Source organism: Carassius auratus, chromosome 34, assembly GCF_003368295.1.
Source record: "Carassius auratus strain Wakin chromosome 34, ASM336829v1, whole genome shotgun sequence".
Taxonomy (NCBI): Eukaryota; Metazoa; Chordata; class Actinopteri; order Cypriniformes; family Cyprinidae; genus Carassius; species Carassius auratus.
This window is the reverse complement of record NC_039276.1, coordinates 4978519-4997936: the sequence shown is the minus strand read 5'-3', so window position 1 is coordinate 4997936 and position 19418 is coordinate 4978519. Positions and strand designations below refer to the sequence as shown.

Here is a 19418-nt window from a genome sequence, read left to right as displayed (position 1 = left end):
CTCTATATTTCCTCGCAGCCCGGTGAAACACACCAATTTGAAAAACTAATGGAATGCATAGTCGATATAAAAAATTGGATGACGAGTAATTTCTTACTGCTAAATTCAGAAAAAACAGAGGTGTTAATTATAGGGCCTAAAAACTCTGTTTGTAATAACCTAGAACACTGTCTAAGACTTGATGGTTGCTCTGTCAATTCTTCGTCATCAGTTAGGAACCTAGGTGTGCTACTTGATCGCAATCTTTCCTTAGAAAGTCACGTTTCTAGCATTTGTAAAACTGCATTTTTCCATCTCAAAAATATATCTAAATTACGGCCTATGCTCTCAATGTCAAATGCAGAAATGTTAATCCATGCATTTATGACTTCAAGGTTAGACTATTGTAATGCTTTATTGGGTGGTTGTTCTGCACGCTTAGTAAACAAACTACAGCTAGTCCAAAATGCAGTAGCAAGAGTTCTTACTAGATCCAGGAAGTATGACCATATTGGCCCGGTCCTGTCCACACTGCACTGGCTCCCTATCAAACATCGTATAGATTTTAAAATATTGCTTATAACTTATAAAGCCCTGAATGGTTTAGCACCTCAGTATTTGAATGAGCTCCTTTTACATTATACTCCTCTACGTCCGCTACGGTCTCAAAACTCAGGCAATTTGATAATACCTAGAATATCAAAATCAACTACGGGCGGCAGATCCTTTTCCTATTTGGCGCCTAAACTCTGGAATAACCTACCTAACATTGTTCGGGAGGCAGACACACTCTTGCAGTTTAAATCTAGATTAAAGACCCATCTCTGGCATACACATAACATACTAATATGCTTTTAATATCCAAATCCGTTAAATCAGTCTCTTTTTCCGAGGTCACCGTGGCAACCAGATCCAGTCTGTATCCAGATCAGAGGGTCACTGCAGTCACCCGGATCCAGTACGTATCCAGACCAGATGGTGGATCAGCACCTAGAAAGGACCTCTACTGCCCTGAAAGACAGCGGAGACCAGGACAACTAGAGCCCCAGATACAGATCCCCTGTAAAGACCTTGTCTCAGAGGAGCACCAGGACAAGACCACAGGAAACAGATGATTCTTCTGCACAATCTGACTTTGCTGCAGCCTGGAATTGAACTACTGGTTTCGTCTGGTCAGAGGAGAACTGGCCCCCCAACTGAGCCTGGTTTCTCCCAAGGTTTTTTTCTCCATTTTGTCACCAATGGAGTTTCGGTTCCTTGCCACTGTCACCTCTGGCTTGCTTAGTTGGGGTCACTTCATCTACAGCGATATCATTGACTTGATTGCAAATAAATGCACAGACACTATTTAACTGAACAGAGATGGCATCACTGAATTCAATGATGAACTGCCTTAAGTATCATTTTGCATTATTGAGACACTGTTTTCCAAATGAATGTTGTTCAGTGCTTTGACGCAATGTATTTTGTTTAAAGCACTATATAAATAAAGGTGATTGATTGATTGATTATGAGATCAAGGTGTTTTTACACCATGATACCTGATTAGTTGATGTAATAGTGATGTTAGGTTTAGGGGTGGGGTTGGGTAAGGGGGATCATTTAGATTGCATGATTCAGAAACACCCAGCAGTTTCAAAACACCCACATGGTGATAAACGCCCACTTTTGCTCTGCAGAGACCTAAGTCTCCACCTCGGGAAGCTTTGGTGGATTCTTGCTTGTCCGGTAAATGATCTGCTCACGCGATTTAACTTCGCGCACAAGCAGATTGGTTTCTTCGCTTGACAAGCGTTCAGCTTTTCCGCCAACAAATTCTGCTATGTAAAAAGCGATCCGCCAGCATCTCGCTCTTAATGGGAATAGGAGATGACACTCTGATTGGTTTATTGAACGTTACGCCCGGGTAACCCATTCCAAAAATGCGCCCCGGCGCACGGACAGTTTTCCCGTCGTTAAAATAGCAAAAGTTGATTTGGACACGCCCTGAGTGCACCTGCGCCATGCGCTTTACACTTTGCATTTAGATCGTTAAAATAGGGCCTTTGATATTAAAGTGATACAATATCCACCATCATTAATTTTACAAGAGAAGTTAGTTGATGTGAAAGTGTGCTTAACATCCCGTCAGGGTCATGATACATATACCGAATACCAGGATGAACACATAAATGAACATGTTAACACTGACATCAAGGGCCTCAGTGTTTAATTTACTATAATAATCTGTTTCCTGACATCTTTGCCTTTTTGGAGGGTTAATTCAGGACTGTGACCATGCAGTTCACACTTAAATCTGATATTAGCCGTATATAAACTAAATATTGTGAACAAATAGGAAAAAATGGTTATGCTTATGGGGATGATGATAATGAAGATGAAGTGTATTCTTTAAAAATAACCCGGGGCTGGTTGAATCAGTTAGATAAAGTTTGAAAGGCAAAAAAATAAATAAAATTCAATCGGTTCACTCAGAGCAGAATCAATATTTTAATGTTTCTGTTCTGCATTCGTCTGATATTATTACCATTCCGAAACCGGTTTGGGTAGAAGAAATACCTGATAATAACATTATTTTAAAAAAACAATATTCCTTGCCTATAATTTGCCTAATAATAATAACAATAATATAATAATAAAGTATAGCGTTTTCTTTACTCAAAAAGAAAAGGAAAAAATAGAGATTTAACGATTAGTCACAGCCAAGCATGTAAGCTACTTATAAATGTTTGCTGCATTGTAAAAAAAAAAAAAAAAAAAAAAACTTATGTCGCGGCTCACATCGCATTTTATTAGCCCTATTACTTCAGAAATAATGAAGGCTAAATGCCTGTAGTCTAAAGGAAAATGTTTACAAACATTATAAAAACGGTTAATAGTTTCTCTCCAAAACAAATCCTCTAAAGTTTATGCTATAAAAACATCAATCCAAAAACAAATTAATTTAAGCTGAAGATGATGCCTACCTCTCATTCTCATTTTGTTGTTTCTTTGTTCTATATCCTGTTTGGCAATTTGGTGATAGTGGTGATGGTGAAGATGATTGAGATGATGATGATGATGATGATGATGGTGGTGATGATGATGGTGATGACGATGTTGGTCATGACGATGACTTCATACCCTGGTTATTAATCTGTAAATTCCTGATTTGTTTAACTGGAGTTTTTTTCTTTCTGAGAAATTCTCTGATCTCCAGACCAGCATCTATAGTCACTTGATCTACAGAGCAGAACAGAAGAGGAGAAAGAAAACAAAACAGTTTAAGATTCGGGTGTTATGCCATTTTATGAAAAAAAAATTGTCAGAGTAACAGCAGTTTGTTTTATTATATACTTTATTTTATTTAAGGACCATTACCTTTATTGACAGGACAGTACAGAGTAAATGGGGAAAGTAGGGCTGAAAGAAGTGAGAGTTTGATTGTAGGGTGCTATGAAATCCATTTTACCATTTATTTTTACTCAAAGTCTAGATTCCGCTTTAATAGGGAAATAAATTGGACTAATGAAAAGGATTTCTAATCGAGTTAATTTATAATTGAACAATTTGATAATTTATTATGATTTTAACATTTTATTTTTTCAGATGATTTATTGCTTAATATAGCTTTGTTGTCAAAACATCAAAACTGCATAAACCATCTTTAAAAGTGTAATTTTTCAGATGATTTATTGCTTAATGTAGCTTTGTTGTCAAAACATCAAAACTGCATAAACCATCTTTAAAAGTGTAATTAATTGAAGTTCAAACAATTGCTTTCACTTTTTGTGGAACAAAGCTTAAATTAAAATTTAAAACATTGATGAAAATTATGTGATATTCTTTAAAAATAATGTTTTAATAAAATGTATTACCGTTTTTCTGAATTGCTAAAATATTAAACCCAATCTCAGAACCAAATTCTCACTAGCTTAAACCAATTTCTCAAACAAAGCACTCTTTCTGCAAAACCTTAAACACGTTCAGGCACTAAGGCTATATTTAGGGAGTTAACTAGTTAACTGAGGTTCAGGAGAAGGGCCACGCATCACTAATACGCTTCTAATATACAAATCCTTTAAAGGATTTTTAGCCTGCATATACGCTAATATTAGTCTGTTTCTCTCTTATTCCGAGGTCACCATAGCCACCAGATCCAGTCTGTGTCCAGATCAGAGGGTCACTGCAGTCACCCGGATCCAGTACGTATCCAGACCAGATGGTGGATCAGCACCTAGAAAGGACCTCTACATCCCTGACAGACAGCGGAGACCAGGACAACTAGAGCCCAGATACAGATCCCCTGTAAAGACCTTGTCTCAGAGGAGCACCAGGACAAGACCACAGGAAACAGATGATTCTTCTGCACAATCTGACTTTGCTGCAGTCTGGAATTGAACTACTGGTTTCGTCTGGTCAGAGGAGAACTGGCCGTTTCTCCCAAGGTTTTTTTGTCCATTCTGTCATCGATGGAGTTTTGGTTCCTTGCCGCTGTCGCCTCTGGCTTGCTTAGTTGGAGACACTTCATTTACAGCGATATCGTTGACTTGATTGCACAGATACTATTTAAACTGAACTGAGATGATGACGTCACTGAATTCAATGATGAACTGCCTTTAACTATCATTTTGCATTTTTGACGCACTGTTTTCCTAATGAATGTTGTTCAGTTGCTTTGATGCATTCTTTTTTGTTTAAAGCGCTATATAAATAATGGTGACTTGACTTGACTAGTGTTGATGTAGACACTCAAGCCACCTCCACGAGTCTTGCCACTCAGGGTTTTGTTTCTGTCGGTGTGAAACGAGATGATCCCTTTGAGCTAAATGGCGGCGTCGGGAACTCTGTGGCTGAGCCATGTCTCCATGAAAAGAAAGATGCAGCAGTCCCTAAATTCACTCAGAGTAGTCTGTTGATTTCAAATGTAGTCCATCTTATTGTCCTCAGAGCAGTCTTTTGAGAGCAGGAGAGATGGGAGAGCCAGCCGACTAAGGTTTGTTTTTAGCCTACCATGGACCCACGCTCTCTTACCTTGCTTATGTTTCCTCACATCGCTTTTGGCGTCCCCTTCCCTGGCCACCAGGAATGACGATGCAAGAGACTGGGGGCTAGCTGCCCACAGCATGCTGAGATTGTGTAGTTTCTCCATCAGGCAACTTGCAGTTTTTGAGTGGTTTCTGTATTTCAGTATTGTCTGACAATGATAGACATGGACAGTGGATGGTGCCCTGTCTATAGAACGGTCTAAAAAACGCAGAAATAGCACATTTTGTGTCCACAGTGGCCACTGTAAGCTGCTGTCGCACCGCCATCTTACCAGAAGACACTGCAACATGCTGTTCATATAGAGTTTTATTTGAAGTTTTTGGCCTTTGCAGTTCGATTGCAGTATTTTTGCAGCATCCAAATGCTGAATATATACAAAATTTCAGTACTATTCAATATTCAGCACAATACTATTCTTGCAGTACATACAGTAGGCATATACACTATATTCACCTTACTCAGTATTATTATGCAATTACTATACTTTAAGAATTGCAAAATAGTTTACTCAATACAAATTTTTTTATGTAATTTTCTGGATGCGGTGTTCTCCATTTTTCTCTGTAGTGTCTAATGAATGTTCTTTAGTGTTTATTGACTTGTGTGTGTGATCTGAGAGCACCAGATGATTTTGAATGCAAGTAAAAGTTTTCGCAGTGGTTTTTTGATTTGGATTGAAGAGTCAGAGGTTTCAAGAATTTAGCTTGAGTATTTTGATTTTTTTTCTTGTTTAAGGGTTTGAGAAAATGAGTGATGGTTTCAAGAAATGTCTTTTACCAATTCAGAAAAACTGTATTATTACTGTTATTAGTATTATTTCATTCTGCTTTACAATAGTAATATAATCTTCAAGTTACGCCAAACTTCTATTTTGGTGGTTTGTCAAGAAGTTGTTCATAAATACGACTCGTAGACTTCTTGAGCCTACTTTTTAATAGTTTGTTCTTGTCAACCACTCACATTACTGAACTGGGTTTTGGTACATAAATTAGGTTCCTGTGTGTGAGTGGCTCTTATCTGACACTCTGTCAAAGATATGGTGAAGAACATTTGTGTGTGTTTTGACTCACCGCTCATGTTGCTGAGAAGGTGCACAGTGGTTTTGGGGATTCCTGGACCTGAAGAATTGTTTAAAGAAATCTTTAGGCATTTTTACAATTCAGAATGAGGCGGATTCATGACAAAAATCCAATGTTAAGTTGTGTGTGTGGTTTACCCCTGCAGTTCAGCAGGACGGCCTGTCTGTCCGGACTCACTAATGCTTCATAAAATGAGCAGTGAGGTTTAAACACAGAACAGCTCAAGCACTTGCGATGGAATGGGTTCTCTGTGCTTACCCTGGGGGTCAAAGGTTACACTGCTATAACATTAGGAGTTAATCGGGAAGAATAGAAACAGAGTACTCTGTGCAGCATCAGAGCATCTCACCTGTACAGGTGCCTGTGACTGAATCCAGCTTCATTACTGAGAAAATATCTATATGAAAACACAAGACATGTTAGATATTTCATGTAACATGTGTGTGTGTGCGCGTGTGTGTGCGTGTGTGTGTGTGTGTGTGTGTGTGTGAGTGTGCGCATGAGTTTGCCTATGTGCCTGCTTGTGTATATGACAGAACAACAACAGAGACCGGGTGACAGAACAACAACACCCCAATTGTGTTCTAATCATTCTCGGGGACTATAATAAAGCAAATCTCTCCCGCGAACTGCCAAAATACAGACAGAACATCACATGTCCCTCCAGAGACAGTGATTTATTGGATCACTGTTACACCACAATAAATGATGCATATCACTCTTTTCCACGGGCAGCTTTGGGTCTGGTTCATCTTATACCGACCTATTGGCAGAAACTAAAATCAGCTAAACTTGTATTAAGGACTGTAAAAAGATGGAATAAGGAAGCAGAGCAGGATTTACAATCTTGTTTTGACCTCACTGATTGGAGCGTTTTTGAAGCTGCTGCCACCGATCTGGACGAGCTCACAGAGACTGTAACATATATCAGTTTCTTTGAGGATATGTGGTTCACTGCAAAACTCAGACAGCTCCGTCAGGCCAAAGATGCTGCTTACAGGAAGGAGGACAATGGCTTGTATAAACAGGCTAAATACACACTTGAAAAGGAGATCAAAGTGGCAAAGAGGAATTATTCTGGAAAAATAAGGACTCAATTCACTTCCAACAACTCCGCATCAGTGTGGAAAAGTCTGAAAGAGATCACCAACTACCAGACACCATCCCCCAGCACTGTGGAGAATCAACGACTGGCAGACGATCTGAACGAGTTTTACTGCAGGTTTGAAAGAACACCCATCACCTGCCCTGAATGCCTCTCCATACAACCGTTCAAACCATTCACACCTCCTGCCACCCCCCTCTCCTCCACACCTGCAATACAGATAAGCAAGGATGAGATGTGCCAGGTCTTCCGGAAGCAGAAAAGGAAAAAAGCACCAGGCCCAGATTGTGTTACACCATCCTGTCTGAAATCCTGTGCTGACCAGCTGGCCCCCATCTTCACACTGATCTTCAACAGATCACTGGAGTTGTGTAAAGTCCCTTTGTGCTTCAAATGCTCAACCATCATCCCCATCTCAAAGAAATCCAAAATTACAGGACTAAATGACTACAGGCCTGTGGCTTCAATGTCTGTAGTCATTTAGTCATTTGAAAAACTGGTGCTAGCCCACCTGAAGGACATCACTGGACCCTTGCTGGATCCTCTTCAGTTTGCCTACAGAGTAAACAGGTCTGTGGATGATGCATTAAACATTGGACTGCATTATGTTCTGCAACTAGGGCTGGGATAAACGATTATTTTTTAAACGATTAATCTAGCGATTATTTTTTCGATGCAGCGATTAATCTAATGATTAATTTTTTCAGACCAATTCGATTTCGATTATCTCCCCATTAATTGACTACTAACAATTTATACATGTTGATTTACATATCTGAATGAAAAAAACATGAATTCCTTAACATTGCAATATATGTTTATTGCTCTTAAAATTACAAAATAAAAGACTGACTAAGAATGCATTACTTTGCACTTGTATAGAGATAGCATTCAATAAAGCCTTGAAGCCTTGAAAACACATAGCTTACTGAAACAAGCTTACTGAACACACAGGGCCTAGCTTACTGAAAAAAAGTTCTTCTTTCAGATGAAAATAACTACAACTTGATGTCTAGCATTTAATAGAAAGGTCACCCAAAATACTTGTATAGAACAATTGAAAGAATACAGTAACCAATGTAAACTTGAGGGCTTTAAGCGAATACAGAGAGTGCTTTTCCAAATAAATAAATAAAAATTAACAGTGGGAGCCAGCAGCCTGTCATGGAGAAAAAAAAAAATCTCTGAATGCTCCACGTGAAACTTTGGCGTTCCGCCCTTTTTCTATCGTGTCTAATGATTTTGGTTAATATGCACAAGGGAGGGAGGGAGGGAGAGAGAGAGCAAGACAGCGCTCGTGTAGTTTAAAGACTGTGAGTGCGCGAGCGCGCGTGAAACTTTGGTGTTTCGACCTTTTTATATCGTGTTTAATGATTTTGATTAATATGCACAAGGGAGAGAGAGAGCAAGAAGCGCTCGTGCTGTTCAAAGACTGTGAGTGTGGGCGCGCAGCCGGGGCTCTCTCTCGTACGCGCCCTGTCAGGCACAGCGATCAAATAAGGCTTTGACAGCCGCCAAAAAAAAAAAGATCAATGCAGAAAAACCCCATGGATTGGTTATATAACATTGGATAGAATGTTGATCTGGCCATCGCGTATATTCAGCGCACAAGGTAAACATTTTGCAAACGTTTTTTAGAGAAATTAAAACAGGTCGATGCATCGATGCACATATTTTGCGTCTACGTATTTTTTGCGTCGACGTCATCGATGACCTCGACGCGTTGTCCCAGCCCTATCTGCAACACATACTCGGACCAGGGACTTATATGAGGACCCTGTTTGCGAACTTCAGCTCGGCCTTTAACACTATCCTACCAAACCTCCTCCTGCCCAAACTAACTCAGCTCTCCGTGCCCACCTCCGTCTGTCAGTGGATCAATAACTTCCTGACAGACAGGCAGCAGCTAGTGAGGCTGGGAAAATACACATCCAGCACCCGTACAAACAGCACCGGAGCTCCCCAAGGCTGCGTTCTCTCCCCACTGCTCTTCTTCCTGTACACTAATGATTGCACATCTAAGGACCCCTCTGTCAAGCTCCTGAAGTTTGCAGACGACACCCCACTCATCGGCCTCATTCAGGACGGTGACGAGTCTGCTTACAGACAGGAGCTTAAAGAGCTGGCTGTCTTACGCAGTCTCAACAACGTGGAGCTTAAAGCGCTCAAAACAGTGGAGATGATCGTGGACTTCAGGAGAAACCCCCCTGCACTCCCCCCACTCACCATCATGAACAGCACTGTGACTGCAGTGGAGTCATTCAGGTTCCTGGGAACCACCATCTCTCAGGACCTGAAGTGGGACATTCACATTGACTCCATTGTGAAAAAGGCCCAGGCAGAGGTTGTACTTCCTTCGCCAGCTGAGGACGTTTAACCTGCCACAGGAGCTGCTAAAACAGTTCTACTCCACCATCATTGAATCCATCCTCTGCACTTCATTAACTGTCTGGTTCGGCCCAGCTTCTAAATCTGACCTCCGCAGACTACAGAGGGAAGCCCGGACTGCTGAGCAAATCATCGGTACAACCCTCCCTTCTATTCAAGAACTGTACTTATCCAGAGTGAGCAAGAGGACTATATATATGAAATGACTCACACTGTGTTCCACTTTTCATCATAGGTCAGTATCTCTGTGACCTCCCAGGTGCCTGAGGTCAGGTGTTGCATGATGATCTCTTCACCTTCAGGCTGAAAGTAGTAGAGGTTAAAGTCAGATCTGTGTGAATTATGTTTGTTTCTGTGTGGCTCGTGTGCGTTTATACCTGCTCTGACATCATAGTAAGGTGTCTAAAGGACTTATGGCCTCCACTTCTGAGGGGCAATGTCATGAAAAAAGTTTCTCCATCTTTAGAGAAAGCTGGTTTTTCATTCTGGACCAATCAAATGAGACCATCAGATCACTTCAAATGTACTGTTGAATGTAAACAAATGTGGCAAAATATTGAAATGGCATAATCTTACCTGTCTGTCAATCCATTTGTCCGATGTCATGACATGTTTCTGCAATGAGAGACCAAAACCAGCATGTTTGTGTGTTTACATATGTTGTGCATAAGTGTGTGTGTGTGTGTGTGTGCGCACGTGTGTTAGGGTTGTGTGGTATTCAGAACATTCATTGATATTCCAATTCAACTCCTGAATTCTGAATTTTAACTGAGGTAGTAACCAGGATGAAGAATTGTAACTCAAATTAAAATTACAATAATTTGAATCAAAGAAATTCTATAAAACTACAATTAATCTTTTTTTGAAAGATATTAAAATCTGAAAAAGTTGTAAAAGTTTTTAGAGACTGTAAGGACAGACAAACAAACGCAAAACTGTATATTTACCAAGATGGTTCATTTTTATTTATATGAATGGGAGAAACTGTAATGTGCAATGTTGCAGAAAAAGTCCTGCCTTCTAAATGAAAGAGCAATTTCAGTATTTCCAATCAGGGAATAACAATCAATACAGGAGCAGATTTATTTTGCACCCTTGCAAGGAAGTGCATTTCACTAGTTCACGCTTACATATAATTAGCTGAGGTATGGTATGCGTATTTGGCGTGCTGTCCGGGGAAGGGCTCCGAGCTCGGGAATGGCCAGAACCTAGAGCACCCCCCCCCCTCCCCTTCTATTTATAAAGTGAACTCAAAGTGAGGAGATGGGGTGGAGGAGGGATGCTGATAAACCGTCAATGGATAGAGGTAAGTCAGCGATATGTATACTATGGGATTGATTACTTGATTATGGTCCACCTGTGTTGATTAAGCTAAGTATCTGACGCACTTCTCCCGAATCTTATTAATAAAATGTCATTCTATGGACACTTTGTTCAAATTGAGCTAAAGTCCTTTTTGTGTTCTTAAAAAAACTGTTTCCAAAAGATTGTTGGAGTATAAGGCTTCTTTGTTTTCCATCAAGATCAGTGAATGAGAATAAACTCAGGAGTATACACAATTTTTGATCATTCACAGATCCCAAACATCATCAGTCATACTCTCACGATGCATCTGAAGCAAATCTATTGTGAAGCGGTCTACTCTGGATGAGGTGCGACATGATGACATGATGGACATATGATTTGCATATTTTGGGTCCCTGTCTCAGCATCACTGCAGCATGTAGTACTGGAGATTTGCAAGCTGAAATTGTAAATAAAAACCTACTTTGGATTGCTGTTAAGTAACTTTTACAAACAAAACTAGTCTGACTCATATGAAATATTTTTCAAAGTCAAAGTTGTGTACTTAAAATGACAGCAGGACTTTTTTTTTTGTGAAAGGGCTGTTGAGGGATGATGGTATTGAATGCTGAACTGAAGTCTATGATCACCATTCTGATGTATGAGTCTTTTTTGTCCAGATGCGCGATTGCTGAGGGGAGGGAAGGCGTGCAACCTCTGACATATATAGCAATTGTAAGTCGCTTTGGATAAAAGCGTCAGCTAAATAAATAAATGTAAATGTAATGAAAGTTATTTCAGGAAGAGACCTCCCTGATTGTAAAGCAAAACTTTATTGGTTAAGTGACGTGACATGACGTGACATTCAGCCAAGTATGGTGACCCATGCTCAGAATTCGTGCTCTGCATTTAACCCATCCGAATTGCACACCCACACTCACTGTGAACACTAAGGGTGTGCACGGATAGTCAAACATTTGAATATTTGTTCTGCTCTAATTATTTGATAAATAAAAATGATATTCGAATGTTGCAACAAAAAAAAAAAAGTTCACAATAAAATCTAGTTTGGTCACTTTCTGTGATTCTCCAAGGCATATTTGAAGATGTATGCAAGCAAAAAAATAATTAATGAACGAATAAGGGGCCGTTCACATATAGCTCATAAAAACGCGTGAAAAACGCTAGGCACGCCACATTCTCTTTTCCAAAGCGCTCGGGCAGAAGCGCTCCTGAGGCGTCTGCCGTTGCTAAGCAACAATGACACACTCTCTCCATGAAGACGTGGAAATTTCAGCAAAGCATAAATGGATTTGCAGCACAAAAAATTGCTCTCAGTAGCTCTGCTCCTAAATTTATTTCAAAATGCCTATCCATATACAGCTATGATCAGCTGTTCCTTCATCTTGGTTGAGCTTTCAACATTGTTACAGGAAAGGATGATCTGAATGTTTAGTTATTGTCACATGACCTGCGGTGTGCTTGCGGCATTCTGAAAAGTTGAGATGTTTTTAACTCGATGCGGTGCGAATGCGCCTGGAAAAAACGGGCGCATAGCATCACGTCGCGACCGCGTTTCTTCCCTTATTAGCACACATACCACTCGCCTACATTGGAAATAACGAACTTGAGCATGCAAAAGACGCGATTTGTGAACGCCCCTAAGAACTGCGGTCTTCTATGGTACTTCAAATATGCTGTGGAGAATTACAGAAAGTGACCGAATTCAAGAACATTCAAGAAAACTCCTCTTCTCGCGTCTGCCCTAGACTCTTGGCACAAACATCTCAGGTTTCTCAATGAAAACATGAGAGAAATAAGAAAAAAAAAAACTTTTTTGAACATTATCAGTACATTTTCCTTGATGCGAGTGGTGCGGATGCAGACGCTGTAGAGGCCAAAGTACAATTCATAGTAATGTGAATAAGAATTAATGTTAAAAAGGTAAATAGTTTCATTTAGAAGTTTATGTAATGGTTAAAATGTTAAAATACTATTTAAAAGGTTAAAAGCATCTTAGAATTCATGTGTTTATAGGATTTGGTACATATTGGTAAAATAGTGTACTGCCTCTTTAAGAAAAGGCCAACTACATTACGTTGATTCTCATTATGTTATTCAGATCTTGAGAGCTGTGGAAGCGAACGGTTTTCTTACCTGCTAACTTCTTGTTACTTTTATTAGTAATCTTTTATTTCATTAGCAACTATAGAATAAGTGTTTTAGTCAGCTCACATTCTCATTTTTGTAAATTTGAAACCAAGGAATAAAAAGAGATTTTCATCTTTTATTTCAACAACGTTTCTGAAGTGGATTTATTGAACTGTGTTGCTGTCTGACAATGGAAACTACAAATGGGACTAGCTGCTTGGAATAATATTAGACAGTTATTAGTGTAAGCCATCGCATATCCCAAGATTTCAAACCTCTATTACCTGTAGGCTGTTTTTTGTGAGCTCAAATATTCCAATGTGATATTTGCGAAAAACGCCCATCCCTAGTGAACACACACACGGAGCAGTGGGCAACAATTTATGCTGCGGCGCCCGCGGAGCAGTTGGGGGTTCAGTGCTTTGCTCGAGGGCTCCTAAGTCATGGTATGGAGGATGGAGAGAGCATTGTACATGCACTCCCCCCACCTTCAATTCCTGCCGGCCCGAGACTCAAAATCACAACCCTTTGATTGTGAGTCCAACTCTCTAACCATTAGGCCACGAGTTATAGCAAGAACTTGCTATGATTGGTAAGTGACGTGTGGCTGTTATCTGATCACATTTGTGGATTGTCACCATCCTGGCGATAGAAAAGTTTCAATTTGATCTACAAATGTACAGGATGCGATTTACAAATGAATGGCAGGCAAAGTTGTGTTTGTGCCAAAAAAAGTATGGGAATGTATTTTTTATTTGCAAGTCTCATTGTATTTATTTGTGAATTTAATTAATGTTTGTGAAACTGAGACTTAATTGTGGATCTTATTCTATTACTTTGTCAATGTTTATTTTTTTTCACTTTTTTTGTAAATCTCTTTACATTTATTTGTGGATCATAATGCAACAATTCAACCCCACAGAAGAACACTTAATTCCCGAGAATGCACCAGTGTTGAATATCATTCAGTTTGCAATTCAGTAAATTCCTGCTATTTTAACTGACATAATCGGTAAGCCCTGCCCCACTTAGTTGCTGTTGCTAGCTCGGACAAACTAATGCCCTGTTTCCACCGCAGGAACTTTACCCAGGAACTAGGGACTTTGGCCTGGTACTCGGTGTGTTTCCACCGCAGGAAACAGGAACTAAATAAAGTTCCGGGTTAAAAAAATGCCCCTCGGAAAGTCGGGGGCGGGACTTGTGCGCTAAACATCCTGATTGGTTGAGTTCACGCAGCATTGGTTGAGTTCAACCACCATTTATTCAGATAATTTTCAAAATATTACTGTTATTGTGTCATGAAATGTAATTTTAAAATTATTATAGGCGAGAATGTAGTTGTTTAAAACTCAAATCTGTGATTTATTTATAAAGACAACGCCTATTTAAAAATGTGTTTCGCCGATCTCTGAGATGGTGAACTCCACGCGATCAGCGGGAGCTCAGTCCTCATGTATCCGCCGAGAAGCAGCCTTACCTCGGCTAGACCTTCTGATATGTGCCGCTGGCTCTGATGTCTCTTTAGTGGTTAAACATAAGATATAATTTGTTTTGGGTAAATCTAACAGGTTATCTTTGGTCTGTATTCAATTTATCTATATGTTAAAATGAAAACAAAAAAGGCAAATTTATATAATATTTCGTTTCATTGTAATGGCTGTATATATACACATATCCCTGAACTAATTACATTTCTGCAGCTGTTATTATTTTTAAATGAAAACGTGAAAAATTTGCCTCGTCGCGGACCACACCCGAGTCGAATGCGCAAAGTCTGTACTATCGAGGATGCACGTCCAAAATCAGGGTACTATAGTATTTGAGAAATGCGCGCAGACCTACGTTACCAGACTATTTGCCTAATCTTCCCGGTACTTTACACCATGGTGGAAACGCAGAAAGCAACCGATCTGGGGGGAAAAAAGTTCCTGGGGAAAAAAAGTTCCTGATATAAATGTTCTGGGGATTTTCAGTGGAAATGCGGCATAACAGAGCTAACTGTATTACATTGACAGCTGTCAGCGTGAAAACCTTTTCCCTCAATGTTTTTGATAATATTTTAAGCCAGACCACCATTCAAGTTGTCTTAAATATGCCATGGAGGAATATATAAAATATTTTTAAATAAATAAAGATAAAAAGATTAATTTGGAAATGTGGGTTTACAGATCACAATGCAAGCAGGAGAAACCTCATGTTACAGTCGTCATGATCGCAGATGTCAACATGCAGGATTCATGTACCGCAGGGTAAGATTAAATGAATTTATATTTAACCAGTTTAATAAGCAGTGGTGGGGGAGGCAGGGGAGGCACAGCTTCCCTAAAATTTTAAGAAAATGGGAGGAGGATTTAACATTAATAAAATTCACAATTCAATTCATTCATGTCTCAGAATGTGTATTTTTGTTTGTAATTTTACAGCTGTAATACCATAACGTGATTCTGAAGCTAGAAAAAAAAAATATCGCAAATGTGCCACTTTCTATCACAAATGTGCTGAATCTGCTGATGTAATTACAACCGCTAATGTTAGAGAAGGGGAGAGGAAGGCTGGGTGAGAGTTGAGCTCTCATGCCTCTGATGGTAAAAAAACAAAAACAAATAGCCAATCAGCATCGAGTGTTCACTTTCAGTGATTAGAGGTATCTTTTCTCAACACTTCTTAAGCCAGGCTAGCCTCCCTTCTGGTAAATCAACCAATCATCATACAGACATCAATTACTTGATATTAGCTTGAACTTCTCACGCTGCGTTGATAATGTACCAAGTACTTATGAGTAGCGATATTGATATTTGATTGCAAACATATTTATAGAGCTGTAATTCAAACAAATATATATATATATATATATATATATATATATATATGATGTGAATGATGTAAATGATGTGAGAACAGTTAGCTATTAAGGTTGTTGCGTTATATGGACTCGTGATGTTATAACGTTCTGCTTGAGCAGATGAAAATTGGAACTTAATGGGAGTATGACAACCAGAAAATGAAAATTTTTGTCTTCATTGGGATTGGGGTTGAATGCTTAGGGACTTTTTTCTGTCTTATGTGGGTTTAGGAGAAGGAATAAAATAAATTCCATTGCCCATCCTCTCAGGACACATGGAATAGTGTTACAAGTATGTAGTAACCGTATCATAGTACTGAAACTGCTCTCCTTAGAGTTACAAATGATCTGCTCTTATCATCTGATCGTGGGTGTATCTCTCTATTAGTTTTATTGGATCTTAGTGCTGCGTTTGACACAATTGACCACAACATTCTTTTGCATAGACTTGAACACTTTGTTGGCATCAGTGGAAGTGCATTAGCATGGTTTAAATCGTACTTATATGACCGCCATCAGTTCGTAGCAGTGAATGAAGATGTATCATATCGATCACAAGTGCAGTATGGAGTACCTCAAGGCTCAGTTCTAGGGCCGCTACTCTTCACGCTTTATATGTTACCCTTGGGAGATATCATCAGGAAACATGGTGTTAGCTTTCACTGTTATGCTGATGATACGCAGCTCTATATTTCCTCGCAGCCCGGTGAAACACACCAATTTGAAAAACTAATGGAATGCATAGTCGATATAAAAAAAAAATAAAAAATAAAAAAATTGGATGACGAGTAATTTCTTACTGCTAAATTCAGAAAAAACAGAGGTGTTAATCATAGGGCCTAAAAACTCTACTTGTAATAACCTAGAACACTGTCTAAGACTTGATGGTTGCTCTGTCAATTCTTCGTCATCAGTTAGGAACCTAGGTGTGCTACTTGATCGCAATCTTTCCTTAGAAAGCCACGTTTCTAGCATTTGTAAAACTGCATTTTTCCATCTCAAAAATATATCTAAATTACGGCCTATGCTCTCAATGTCAAATGCAGAAATGTTAATCCATGCATTTATGACTTCAAGGTTAGACTACTGTAATGCTTTATTGGGTGGTTGTTCTGCACGCTTAGTAAACAAACTACAGCTAGTCCAAAATGCAGCAGTAAGAGTTCTTACTAGAACCAGGAAGTATGACCATATTAGCCCGGTCCTGTCCACACTGCACTGGCTCCCTATCAAACATCGTATAGATTTTAAAATATTGCTTATTACTTATAAAGCCCTGAATGGTTTAGCACCTCAGTATTTGAATGAGCTCCTTTTACATTATACTCCTCTACGTCCGCTACGTTCTCAAAACTCAGGCAATTTGATAATACCTAGAATATCAAAATCAACTGCGGGCGGCAGATCCTTTTCCTATTTGGCGCCTAAACTCTGGAATAACCTACCTAACATTGTTCGGGAGGCAGACACACTCTTGCAGTTTAAATCTAGATTAAAGACCCATCTCTTTAACCTGGCATACACATAACATACTAATATGCTTTTAATATCCAAATCCGTTAAAGGATTTTTAGGCTGCATTAATTAGGTAAACTGGAACCGGAACACTTCACATAACATCGTACTTTCTACATCATTAGAAGAATGGCATCTACGCTAATATTTGTCTGTTTCTCTCTTGTTCCGAGGTCACCGTGGCCACCAGATCCAGTCTGTGTCCAGATCAGAGGGTCACTGCAGTCACCCGGATCCAGTACGTATCCAGACCAGATGGTGGATCAGCACCTAGAAAGGACCTCTACTGCCCTGAAAGACAGCGGAGACCAGGACAACTAGAGCCCCAGATACAGATCCCCTGTAAAGACCTTGTCTCAGAGGAGCACGAGGACAAGACCACAGGAAACAGATGATTCTTCTGCACAATCTGACTTTGCTGCAGCCTGGAATTAAACTACTGGTTTCGTCTGGTCAGAGGAGAACTGGCCCCCCAACTGAGCCTGGTTTCTCCCAAGGTTTTTTTCTCCATTCTGTCACCGATGGAGTTTCGGTTCCTTGCCGCTGTCACCTCTGGCTTGCTTAGTTGGGGTCACTTCATCTACAGCGATATCGTTGACTTGATTGCAAATTAAAACAGACACTATTTCAACTGAACAGAGATGACATCAATGAATTCAATGATGAACTGCCTTTAACTATCATTTTGCATTATTGAGACACTGTTTTCCAAATGAATGTTGTTCAGTGCTTTGGCGCAATGTATTTTGTTTAAAGCACTATATAAATAAAGGTGATTGATTGATTGATTGATTGACAAGTACCCCAGGCACACATTTTGCTATTTTTGTAGTATAAACACCATCAAACTGATGAAAGATTTGCATTTTCTGCTGCATTTCCAGCGAAATTACCCTGAACATTTTTCCCAGGAACTTTTTTTCCCAGGAAATGTTTCCCCCCCAGACCTGTTGCTTTCTGTGTTTCCACCGCAGTCTAACATACTGGGAAGATTAGGCAAATAGTCTGGTGACGTAGGTCTGTGAGCGTTTCTCAATACAAAGTATGCTGATTTTGGAAATGCATCCTCGGTAGTTCAGACTTTGTGCATTTGACTCCGGAGTGTAATGTCCACAACAACGCAAATTCAGTAATTCTGCAAACAGCAGCGTACTTGATAACATCAGTCAGCTCGCCTTGGCTACTGCAATTTTCCTCACTTTATATTTCCAATAAAACAAAATAGGATATCGAACACCACTGCCTCCTTTTGTTTTCATTTGAACAAAATAATAATAGCAGAAATGTACTTAGTTCAGGGAAATGTGTATATATACAGTCATTACAATTAAACTAAATATTATATCAATTTACCTTTTTTATTTTCATTTTAACATATATATAAATTGAATACAGACCAAAGATAACCTGTTAGATTTACCCAAAACGAATGATATTTTATGTTTAACCACTAAGCCAGCGGCACATATCAGAAGGTCTAGCCTAGGTTAGGCTGCTTCTCGGTGGATACATGATTACTGAGCTCCCACTGATCGCGTAGAGCTGACAGTCTCCGGTGAAACACATTTTTAAATAGGCGCGGTCTTTATAAATAATAATAATAATTCCTTACATTTATGTAGCGCTTTTCTAGGCACTCAAAGCACTCTACATAGCCAGGGGGTATCTATCAGGGGGTAAATAAACCACAGATTTTAGTTTTAACCAGCTACATTCCCTGAAACGCTTTTAAAATTACATTTCATGACATAATAACAGTAGTATTTTGAAAATGTTCAGAATGAATGGTTGTTGAAATCACAATGCTGCATGAACATTACCAATCAGCATGTTCAGCCCCCAAGTCCCACCCCCGAAAGTTCCGGAACTTTGAAAAAGTACTACCTCGCCAGCAGGGACTTTCTGAGGGGCATTTTTTTTACCTGGAACTTTATTTAGTTCCTTGTTCCTGAGTACCAGCCCAAAGTCTCTAGTTCCTGGGTAAAGTTCCTTCAGTGGAAACGCGGCTTCCCAATGTTTCTCTATGGCTCTAAAACCTAAGGATGTC

General features: G+C 39.5%; 1 protein-coding gene across 1 annotated transcript in view; it reads right to left on the bottom strand.

Moving 5' to 3' along the window:
- The window catches only part of LOC113053001 (inactive dipeptidyl peptidase 10), a 50201-nt gene that overhangs the window by 7193 nt on the left and 23590 nt on the right, over positions 1-19418 (bottom strand). Inside the window, exons 12-18 of the mRNA XM_026217580.1 lie at positions 10156-10194; positions 9957-10064; positions 9791-9882; positions 6436-6483; positions 6224-6345; positions 6078-6125; positions 3103-3201 (exon numbers count right to left, since the gene is read on the bottom strand). Of these exons, the coding sequence (XP_026073365.1) occupies positions 3103-3201; positions 6078-6125; positions 6224-6345; positions 6436-6483; positions 9791-9882; positions 9957-10064; positions 10156-10194 (556 nt within the window). The remainder of the gene's footprint in view (positions 1-3102; positions 3202-6077; positions 6126-6223; positions 6346-6435; positions 6484-9790; positions 9883-9956; positions 10065-10155; positions 10195-19418) is intronic.